Source organism: Chenopodium album, chromosome 21 (genome assembly GCF_948465745.1).
Source record: "Chenopodium album chromosome 21, dcCheAlbu1.1, whole genome shotgun sequence".
Lineage (NCBI taxonomy): Eukaryota > Viridiplantae > Streptophyta > Magnoliopsida > Caryophyllales > Amaranthaceae > Chenopodium > Chenopodium album.
Window position 1 is genome coordinate 30,469,934 of NC_137854.1, and position 12,204 is coordinate 30,482,137.

At 31.9% G+C, this 12,204-nt stretch overlaps 2 protein-coding genes across 2 annotated transcripts; both read right to left on the minus strand.

Moving 5' to 3' along the window:
• Window positions 1–919: 919 nt before the first annotated feature.
• On the minus strand, window positions 920–2,599 carry LOC145601491 (putative glutathione S-transferase parA). Its single transcript, XM_081657512.1, has 2 exons — window positions 2,255–2,599; window positions 920–1,276 (listed from the first exon to the last, which is right to left on the minus strand). Exons 1-2 carry the CDS (start codon window positions 2,570–2,572, stop codon window positions 935–937), a joined length of 660 nt encoding a protein of 219 aa, XP_081513638.1. The 5' UTR covers window positions 2,573–2,599; the 3' UTR covers window positions 920–934.
• A 5,934-nt stretch (window positions 2,600–8,533) lies between these two features.
• On the minus strand, window positions 8,534–10,844 carry LOC145602272 (putative glutathione S-transferase parA). Its single transcript, XM_081658453.1, has 2 exons — window positions 10,419–10,844; window positions 8,534–9,156 (listed from the first exon to the last, which is right to left on the minus strand). The coding sequence occupies exons 1-2, from the start codon at window positions 10,734–10,736 to the stop codon at window positions 8,812–8,814; spliced, it is 663 nt and encodes a 220-aa protein (XP_081514579.1). The 5' UTR covers window positions 10,737–10,844; the 3' UTR covers window positions 8,534–8,811.
• Between the last annotated feature and the right edge of the window lie 1,360 nt (window positions 10,845–12,204).

Sequence of the window (12,204 nt, forward strand, 5' to 3'; positions counted from 1 at the left end):
GAAGAAATCAACAGTAAGTAGTTCATAAAAAATACTACCTCCATTCACTACAAGAAAAGATCTTATTTCTGATGGCTTAAATCCATCAAAAAATTGCTCAAAAACCATCGAAAAACTGATTTCCGATGACTTTCCATCGAAAAATGGTTATCGGAAATTTTTATATCTCACAAATAATATCCCAAAGTTGCAAAAAATATGAAATGAATATAGTATTAAAAATTGATTTCAAAAGTATACCTATAGAAGTTAAAATCAGAATAAAAATTGAGCTTTATCATTAGGCAAATCTATAATAAGTACATAACTATCAAATGGGAAGACGGAATCGCCACCATTCCACCACCATCATTGGAAACCGACAGGGTGGAAGCAACATCATCAATTTCTCGTTGCTTGCTATGGATGATTCTTGTGGTCGATTAATGAGGGAAGAGTTACCCCTAGGAGTACTAGTTTGAGACGTATAATAACCAACAATACTAGGTTGTTGACTTTCGGCTGATCAATTAGGATTCTTAAAAGAAGACACATCTTAAATTAAAGTTGAGATAAATCCAAAATGATAGTAGATTGAGAATAATTTAATCCAAAGTTTGGATTATTAAAACTAATTTTTTCTAATTAATGTGTTAATCTTAAACGTAAGAAAGCATTCTAACCCAATATGTGCAAGATGAACGTCATGATTTATATACCAAATAACATTAAGAAATTTAAGGAATTACTATATCAATGAATAAAATTCAAATTAGATCATATTATTAAATTATTATAACATACGAACATCATTAAATTATCAAACTACAAAACGAAATACAAGGAATATATCCTTTTAACAACGATACAAATAAAAGGAAGAAACAAGTAAACTTTATCGAACATAATGTTTTAAACTTATGCATACAATGTTAAAACATTTATTAAGGTTTAATCAAGCCCCAAGAGCTTTTTTGATGTCTAAGGCGAAGTTGTAAACTTGATCAGAATCTGGCAATGAACTAGAAACACTATGCCTTTCTTTACATCTTTTAGCCCATGCAACAATTTTGGGACAATTAGCCTCAATGCTAAAATTTCCAAATGTTTCCAAAGTGTAAAACCAGCTTGTGATGGGAATGAATGCAACATCAATGTACCCAAATGTATCACCTCCAAAAAACTTTTCATTTTTAAGCACCCCTTCTAATATCTTCAGATTTTCAATGTATTCCTTTATTATTTGTTCCTGCTCTTCACCTTTTGCCTTCCACAGGACTTTTGCTCCGGCATAAATCTGCAAATTGATATTGTATTACGGTCATACAGAGTATATGATCTAATGGTTCATACAATTTAATAAAGCTATGGCATGTAAATTCATTGTTATTGGATAATAAATATATTAGCCATATTGATATTTTTTAGGGAAACAAATTAAGTTTCAATAGCAAGCTCACACAAAAAAAATAAGACACAATCACAACTATGTGTATATATGTTCAGTTATAATTTTCGATATATTCAAATAATATAAGTTCACACAAAAAATGTCAAATGCAACCTGACGTATGTAGTTAGGGGTGAACATGGTCTGGTTTGGTGCGGTTTGAGTCTAAACCAAACCAAACCGCAAAATACGGTTTGGTCAATTTTCCAAACCAAACCAAACCATATTAGTATTATAACCAAACCAAACCACACCGTAATAATGCGGTTTGGTGCGGTTTGGTTTGCGGTTTATGATGAGACGATATTATTTCCTAAAAAATTGTTAAATATTAAGAAATTTATAATAAAGTTTAAATAACTAGCCTAAAGGGATTAAATTTTACTACAAAGTTTTAATAAAAATAACAACCAACTAATCAAGTGCTAAGTGCTAACACAATAAGAGCAATATGAGTTATATGACCTATTGAATTTTAAGTATTGATATTTGAGAATAAGTACAGAATATAGTAGTATACTGACCGTATAGTCTTCTAATAATTTTTCATGTTTTTTAAATTTTTTTTATAATATTCAATTTAATTAAAATTTATATAAATATTAAAATGCGATTTACTGGTTTACGGTTTGATTTGGTTTATAATTTTCAAAAAACCAAACCAAACCGCAAACCATATTTCCCCAAAAATCGAAACCAAACCATATTTTTCAAAATCGTAAACCAAATCAAACCATTAAACCGCGGTTTGGTTTGGTTTGGTTACGGTCTAGACCAAACTGTGTACAGCTTATATGTAGTAATTAATCAATGAGAGAATATTACCTTCTTGTCAATGAAATCAGCCCAAAATCTAGCTTGGGATCTCTGGTAAGGATCCTTCGGAAGCAAAGGAGACGATTCAGGCCAAACCTCGTCAATATACTCAAGAATCACAAGTGATTCGCAAATGGGTTTACCATTATGGATCAAAACCGGAATTTTCTTATGAACCGGATTCATCTCAAGAAGCAAACAACTTTTATTTACCAAATTTTGTGGTTGACAAACATACTTAACTCCCTTCTCTGCTAATGCAACTTTCACTCTCATTGCATAAGAGCTGCTCCATAAATCAAGTAACACTACTTCTTCACCCGCCATTTTTGTTTTTTTTTTTTAATCTTAAGAGTTTTGTGTAGGAAACTATTTTTTGTTATAGATTTTTATATGTAGAGAGGGGTTGGTTCTAGAAGATGAGTGAGGTAATCACATACGTCACTTAATGCATGTTGCAACTTCGCATGTAATTTCAGTAAATATATAAAACAGTAATAAACTTTGGCTTTTATTTTTTATTACTTTGCATTTCTTAAAGAAGTCCTTTGTTTCTTGTCAAACAAGTATCTTGGTTATTAGATTTAAAAAAGGAAAACTTGGTTTTAATAATTCCAACTTTGATCGATTTTTTTTTAAATGATCTCAACTTCTAATTATTCTTCAATAATTCTAACTTATGTAGTTATCTTCCTATAATAATCCGAAATGTTATTTCATTGCTTTTGATGATCCCTTTTGGAACTATTATGTTTGTATAACAAAAATATAAGTTCGGATTATTATAAGAAAATACTCACATAAGTTGGGATTATTCTTTCTTTCAAAAAAAAAAAAAAGTTGGGATTATTCTAACCAAGCAAAGCTTGGTGGAGTTGGTGGGGAACTCACCTTGTGACTTTGAGGTCACGAGTTCGAGCCCCACCATCTGCAAAATGCTTGGGAGTAGGGGGAATATGTGAGATGTGCCGGCTCATTAGGGTCTTCTTCTTACCTTTAAAAAAAGAAGAAGTTGGGATTATTCTAGAATAATCAAAAGTTAAGATTATTTATAGAAAATTGATCAAAGTTGAGATTATTAAACCAAATTTTCCTTTAAAATCATTTTGATCGTTTCAAAAAAAAAAAAAAAAAGAAAAAAAAAACTTCTTTAATTAATTTGCAAGAGATATATATTTGTATAATAACACTATAACTCCACTTTATTATAAAAATCACTTTTGCAAGTTGCTGCAAGTTTATAACTATATCTCACTGACTCACTTATTCTACAACCTCACGTCCTCAGTCCTCACCCACCTATAAGGGATTACAAGTTGATCTTGGGAAGACAATAAGGCCGTCTTATCTTAAAATTTGTATTTGTAGAACCAAGTGTTAGTGAAAAAAAAGGAGAAATAGAGATTCAACAATTAAATCATCACAAACTTTTAAAAAAATCGGGTATACAATAATTATTGTACATCCATTATAAAGATAGACTAAAGTGATTAAAAGTTACCCCTGAAATGAATAAAAGTTACCCTAATATGCATAAAAGCAATCCAATACAAATAAAAATTATTAGTAAAAAATCACATTTTAAATGACTAAAAATCAATTATTAGTGATTGAATGTAATTAAATTACCATTATAAAACTTTTCTTGTTGTCTATTTATATAAAAATTGTATTATGTTTAAAGTTATCCAAAAAAGACAAAAAGTTATCCTAAAATTAGGTAAAATAAAGTTACCCTTATACTGCTCGATGTACAATAATATTAGTGTAAATCGGGTGTATACAAAAGTTTTATCATACTCCACGTGTTTAAGTTTAATTATTCTTTTGTGCACGTATATTAGTACAAAACTTTAACTAATAGGAAAATTTGTAAGTAATAATCCCAACTTTGCTCCATTTTCTTTTAATAATCCTAATTTTGGGGACAGTTTACTTTCTTTAGTCCCAAACCGGTCAACAAAAGTCAATGACCTGCAATAATAGGTAATGTGCCACGTGTCAAGCTGTAATTTGTCAAAAAAAATTTAAAAATAAAAAAAAAATTTAAAAACCAGAAAACCCCTTATCCCTCCAATCAGACCGCCCTAACCACCTGCCACCGGCAAGCAGCTCATAATCCTCCCTTTCCCTGCCCCAAAGCTGTGCCGGTCTCCTTCCAATTTCCCTGCACCGGTTTTGCAACCCACCCCCACCCCCAATCTCCTCCTTTTTCGAAAACCCCCAACCCCGATATGGTTCTCTGCCTCCACAACCGAAAATTCGAAACTCCCTTGAAACCCCTCTCCCACTCCCGAAAACCCCCACCAGCCCTTTCCTCACCGTCAAAAACCCTAGCTGCTAGGGTTTCGGGGTAAGGGGAGTGGTGGTTGGAGGTTTTCGAAGTGGTGGAGGGTTTTTAATGGTGGTTGCATGTGGGTTTCAGGGAGGGGGGAAGGTGGTTCAGAAGGTAGCTGTCAGATGGGCGACGCTAGTGGTGGGGGACGTTCGGCGGTTCGGTGAGGGTGAGGGCTAGGCTGGCAGTGGCCGAAAGTTGCAGAGTGGTTGGAATTTTGGCTGGATTGTTTTCTTTATATATATATTATTATTTTGTTTTTTTTTTGTTTTATTTTACAATTTTTTAAAACTAATTAACTTGTGACATGTGTCACTTAAAAGATCAAAAACAAATAAATAAACCCATTCTACCAGTAACATGTATTTGGGATTGAAGAAAGTAAACAATCCCCAAAGTTGGGATTATTCCAGAATAATGCAAAGTTGGGATTATTAAAAGAAAATGGAGCAAAGTTGGGATTATTATGTACAAATTTTCCTAACTAATAATACCTTACAATATCAATTAGTATAAAAATGTAACAATTGAATATTAATAAACTAATTATTGAGAAGATTTCAACAAGTATTCAGAACTTGTATCAGATTATCAAACCTGTTCTTTATCCTATTTAGAACCTGCATTTTTATGAAACCTAATCATGCATATAAAACTACAAACATGTACAATAAAATTAAACATTAAAACATATGTCTTAGTTGATGCATATATATTAGTAACGTACTAACGTAATAGTATCGATATAATTAAATCAACCCAGTTCTTACTACCACACTAAGTCAAAAGGTCAAGCTAATCTAGATACGAAGTCCTATACACATGATGCCCCTGCACTACCACCCGCATCCGGTTCACCATCGCGATGTTGCCTAGAAAAAGGCAGTGGCGGATCCAGGGGGTACATAGAGTTACAACTGTACCCCCATTCTGGAAAAAAAAAATTAATAGTTAAAGAGAATTAGAGACCTGTTCTCTAAGATAGGCGGTTTCTTTGGTTAAAATATTAAATCATGTGACTCTGTCAGTCCCCATAAACAAGTAAAATTAAAAAACAAAAAGGACGCTCTCTCTCCTCTCTTTTTTTTTTTTTTGAAAGAACGCTCTCTCTCCTCACTTTCTCTGTTCCTCAGTTCACACCACAAACCAAGAAACCTAGATCTAAACTCAACCGCCTCAAGGAGTCACCGTCTCCTCCGATTCTCCGAATCTGATTGCTCAGCGGCGCCGCACAAGTCACCCACTCCGGCAGCAGCTTAATTGTTGAATGCTTAGCTTGATTCCTTGAATTAGTTCCTACAAATTAACTTTTAATTTTATAATTTATAAGTCATTGTAATTCTGTTGACTTGTTTAATAATTTTTGGTTTGTTAATTTGTTGAATTATTGAATTAGTTTTAATTTTTCAATTTTGGTAGTTGTTTAGTTTCACTTTGAATGCTTGAATAAGTTGAAATGTTAAATTAGTTAGATTACTTAGATTATGTTGAATTAATTGCTATACTGATTGTTGAATTGTTTAATTAAGTTAGTTTGATTTAATTTTATATGCAATTCATGCCAAAATTTTGTATAAATTTGACAGAATTGGAGGATGAAAAACAAAAGTTTAGAATACTTTTGGAAGGGAGGTGGAGGGAAATCAAATAAATCTTGTACTGCATCTTCTCCAAGCTCACAACCATCACAAGAGCCTCCAATAAATGATAATGAGCAAGAAGTTGATGGATTTGTTGATGAGGAGATGAATGATTGTTTAGTTACATTTATTGAGAGGGACTTGTTTTTGCAAGTTAGTGATGATGATGTAATTAATCGCTTTCAAGTTATGAAAACCCGTCGTATGCATTTGTAAGATTTAATGTGTCACTTATGTAATCTTTGTCTTTTTATTATTTGTAATATGTATTTTGTAATATTTATTGGTATTGAACAATTTTTTTTTTCTATTGAATTATTTTTCTACTTCATATTGAGTTCGTACCCCCATTGCCCGAATCCTGGATCCGCCACTGGAAAAAGGGGAGTAGTCAAAGTTGAGGGACCCATACTGCATCATTCCTATTTTAAGTTCCTCAAGCAATGACTCTTGTCTCTACTCCATTTGTGCTCTTCGGCGGCCAAAGCTAGCTTGCTCCACTTGTGCCTGAACCTCTTTTGAGTTAGATCTGCTCATCATCTTTTTTTTTTTTTTTTTTTTTTTTTTTTTTTTTTAAATAACAAAAAAAAAAAAAAATAAAAAAAAAATAGTGTTTTACCGATGGAAATAGGCCATTGGTAAAATTAAAATAATATTTTAATACATTTACCGATGGCAAAAACCATCGGTGAAAATATCATTTTTTTTTTTATAAATATTTTTTCAGATTTTTAACAATGGAAATAAACCATCGAGAATTTATACCGATACCGATTAAGCCATCGGTAAATTTGAAAATTTCCGATGTACACTAAAACCGTCGGAAAATGTAGGAAATACCGATCCAGCCATCGGTAATTGCCATCGGTATTTGACATTTTTTTAGTAGTGTTAAAGTTTAACCCCCAACCTCATAAGGTGCAATCCTAACCACCATAGTTTACTTCTATGTGTTAAATTTCAAATAATATGAAGCAATGTGCAACCAAATAAGAATGAGAAGAGTTTGGTCCAATTAAAGGCCCAAATGGGACTATCATGCTAATTTTAGGCATCGTTTGAAGCGCACCCATGTAAGCATGTTGTGAATATGTTTGGCACTCATAGGAAGCGGGATTTGACAATTACAATTGGGGACAAGAACGAAAAGTAGGGAACCGCCAACAAGTTTTTAAGGAATTTGTAAATCGTTCACGGATTATTATAAGGCAACCACGATAAAGGGACAACGATAAAGGGACAACGATAGGCAACAACGATTGACCTGTGAAGGTTACACCCCATTCATAATCCATGAGATTACCAACTCCATATGGTTCAGAACCACGAAAGGAGGACTGGGGATAATGGTACGAAAGAGTCATGGAATCACATTCGCCCGTATTAACCTCTACTCAATTCTTATAGTGAAAATTATTTCTTGCGATTTCAAAGGAATACAAACAAAGATTTTTGGTGATCAATAAATATAATAGAATAAACAATAATATTAGAAGCAATTTAACCATAATAACATTAGTTAAATCAAAGCACAATAACCCTAATCATGATACTAGCAATAAAAATAATAATAATAAGTCATTGAATGAATTACACACGTTCTGCGCTTCTTTAAATTGCTACATCATGAATAATTTGTTAGTAACATCAAAGAATAATAAATAAAATTGAAATAAGATTAAAGGAAAGAGTTGATTTGGTCCAAATCCTCAATTAGTTTCGAATTTTAGCCGTGTCACGGTTACCGTGGCGGGTGCTTGCTGTTGTGCGCGATTCCCAGTAATTTGAAGTTCTGCTGCTTTGTTTGTTGCGCGTTTGATGGCAAAGGAGGGAATTAAAAAGGGTTTGGGTTGAAATGTGAGCTAGATTGAGTTTGAGTAAATGTTTTGACTGAATATGTTTGACTAAATATGAATTTTAAGTATTCCCGAGATTAAATACTCGACCCGACCAATAATAGTGGTGAAAGATTGTTCATTATTGGGTTTGGTTTTGGGGAGACATGTTTAGATGTCTACACTAAAATTAGGGTTTTCAATCCTCTTTTCAAGCAACGTTGTGAGACAACTCACATGCCAACAACAGTGTAGCTTTACAATCTCATTTGATTAGTATTAGAATCATACAAAGTAAATTATTTGGAATCTTTTTAAAAAGTAAAACGAAGCAAATAAAACATTACATGATTAATACAATTGAGAGTGAGGGATAACTCAAGTGGTTAGAACTCCTCTTCCGATTTCAGATGTTCCTGAGATCGATTATCATCACCCGCCTTGTGGCTCTCTAAACACCCAAAAAAAAAAACAAAAAAACAAAAAAATAAAAACACAATCACTTTATTGTATTAAAAGTTCGGCTTCAAAAAAAAAAAAAAAATAAAAAAAAAAAATTGTATTAAAAGTTCACTAAGTAGAAGAAATTAATAAAGTACTTAAGTACTACATTTTTATAACAACACAATATGACATTATTTTGGGTCCTATGTGACGAATCTCAACATACATGAATGGATCAATTTGCAAACTGAAACAAATCCTAAGCTCCTAACAGTCCCAAGCCTAGATGCATGACCAAATCATTAGAGTAGTTTAGTCATGCCCGAGAACTTTTTTGATGTCTAAGGCGAAGGAGTAAAATTTATCAAAATCAGGTAAGGAACCGGATACACTCGATTTCTCCATACATCTTTTAGCCCATGTAACAATTTTGGGACAACTAGCATCAATGCTAAAATTTCCAAATTTGTCGAAAGCATAAAACCAAGGTGCAATTGGAATTAATGCTATATCAACGTAACCAAGTGTATCACCTCCAAAAAATTGTTGATTATTAATCACCCCTTCTAATATCTTCAAGTTCTCAATAAACTCCTTTTTGGCTTTCTCCTCCTCTTCTCCTTTTGTCCTCCATACTTGTTTTGCACCCTCGTATATCTGCAATAGACCAATTTTGTTATTTATTTTAAGAATCAAATCTAGTGAAAATAAGAATAATTTTTTGTGAGTGCCATTCCCAAGCAAAATGTAGCCTCATAAACTGTGTTATTTAGGTTAGAGATATAAGTTATCGGAAAATATTATGGTTGTGTTTGGTAACCAGCTTCTTTGAGCAAAGTTAGCTTATTCGACCAATATTAGCTTATTGACTATTAAATAAGCTAACTTTAAATGTTTGGTGGAAAGCTTATTGAAAGAGCTTATTCCACTATATATATAAGCTCTTTTACAAAAAGCTCCTAAAGCTTTTTCAAATAGCTTATTCAATTATTATGATGAAATGACACTTATACCCTCATTACTCAACTATTTACCAAACACTTTTATACAATCGTCTAATAAAATAAGTTAGTCGAATCAGTTAATATAATCAGCTAGTAAAAATCAGCTAACATAATGAGCTTTAGGCCTTGTTTGGTAGTAAGCTTATTGGGAGTATATTAGCTTATTTGACTAACTTTAGCTGATTCACTAGTCAAACAAGCTAATACAAGTGTTTGGTAGTAAGCTTATTGAAAGAGCTTATTCTACTAAATAAGCTCCTTTTGAAAAACCTCATTTTAGAAGTTTTTCAATCAGCTTATTCATTAATTATTGTGAAATGACACTTATAATTTAACCTCATTTAATTTAAAATCATATCTTATCTACCTACCCCACAATTAGCTTATTGGTCATTTTACATACTCAATCACCTTTAAGCTATTAACTATTTACCAAACACTTTTATAAAATTAGTTAATACAATAAGTTAGTCAAATCAGTTAATAAAATCAGCTAACTCAATCAATTTCAGCTTTCAGCTTTCTCCCGAACAGGGCCCTTTTCACCAATCATGCCTATATCTTATCTCTAATAGTTTGGCTCAACTGACATTGCATTAAATTGTAATTTTTGAACTTATATTATTCGAGTAACTTAACTTTATATATGAGTGTGTCAAAAGTTATTTTAACTAAGACACTATTTATTTCACCTTATTTAAAAAATATTCCAAAATAATAATTTGAACTCAATAAGCATAATTTTTATCCAGAATTTTTTTTTTTTTTTTAATTATGTAAAAATAAGCTAAGTTTCAACAAAAATTAAAATACTTCGTTTGTAAATTAAAAAGGTTTTAATTAGTAAAGGTCAATAAATAATTTAAATCCGACATAAATAATGTGTAGAAAACAGAGGAAGAAAGAGTAAATTACCTTATTGTCAACAAATTGGCCCCAAAATCTAGCTTGAGATCGGAGGTAAGGATCAGTTGGAAGCAAAGGAGATGAGTGAGCCCAAACTTCATCAATATACTCAATAATTATAAGTGATTCACAAATGGGTTTGCCATTATGGATCAAAACCGGAACCAATTTATGAACCGGATTCATCTCAAGTAGTAAAGATCCCTTTTCAGCTAAGTTCTGCTCTTTGCATTCAAATTCAACTCCCTTCTCTGCAAGTGCAATCTTCACTCTCATTGCATATGAGCTGCACCAGCAATCAAGCATCACTACTTCTTCGCCCGACATCTTCGAATATTAATTTCGGATAGAGAGAGTATTAATACTAGTATTAATATGATGTATTTGTTGATATGATGTTGTATTTTTTTTAAATTGACCCTAAATGAAATACTGGATTTTCTGGATCGGTGGCTGAAAAATCGTGAACATCCAAATTTAATGAATTGCAAGGTTTGTGAGATGAAAGCAGTCATCACATGCGTCATTACTCGTTGACTTGTGAGGTCGTTGAATATACTATTGTTTATTACCGGTAAAAATAAATCCAACTAGAAGTACTATCTTTATTTCTTTTTTTTTTTTAAAAAAAAAAGTTTAATCTATCTATTTATATAAATTTTATGGCGCTATTCTCTTCTGATTATTTTCAGTTCACTTTAGTTCACTTCATAATATCCTCCTCTTATAAAATATTCAGTTCATTTCATCTCAGTTCAGTCAATAAGAATAGGTCCTACATCTGTTTTTTTTTTTTTTTTTTTTTTTTTTTTTTTTTTTTGTGTAAGCTAATGAGCTCATCAATTTTTTAGATGACACATTTCTATTAATATGCTTGCTAACTTATATTTTTAATAATTAATATCTCTAATTATCAACATTGTAAAATAATAAAAAGTGGATTTTAAATAAAATATGCATCGACATAATACAAAATTTACAAGATCCTTCATACTACGTACATGTATTATAATTTACCGTATCTATAAATCATAAAAACGAGTAATAATATATTTTTGTGATTAGTGTAAAAGTCAAAATAGTATAACTATAAAAACAGAGAAAATATAATCAAAGCACAAGGAAGGCCTGGCTTTGTGCTAGTAAATAGAGTGGACTCAATCAATGGATGGGCTGGCAATAAGCGCATGGACTTGTTTTGTTTGACCTTAGTCATTGAGAGACTTTACCTATTTTGATGTTCGATATATGGAAAGAGTTTAGCATTTCTTGAAGCAGAGAGAGTACCTATATAGTCATTTCGAGTAAATAAGGATGTGGAGTTGGCTTGATGGTAGCACTCCCATCTCGTAACCTCGAGGTTACGGGATTGATCGTTGCCCTCAGCATATGCTGGAATTCCCCCCCCCCCCCCCCGGTTGTACCCGCCCTTGTGGCTCATATGAATAAAAAAAAATTTTGGAGTAAATGCATTTTTAAGATGGCTAACTATATTTTAAGGGATAGGACACAAACAGTTCACAAACACAAGTGCTTGGATGCGACTAAAGGAAAGTAAAAACGTATTTTATAATTTCATAGGAATATTTATTTTTAATTAAAAGTGGTAATATAATTGAGCGAATGAGGTCATGTTTATTTTACCTTATTTTTAGGAAACTTTTCACTTTTGCTACCACTTAAACACCTCTATTTCACTTTTGCTACCCATTTAAAAATTTATTTTATTTTGCTACTACCAAAAAGCAAAAAACATATGTTATTCTACCACTTAACATAATCGTTAGTGGGGCCA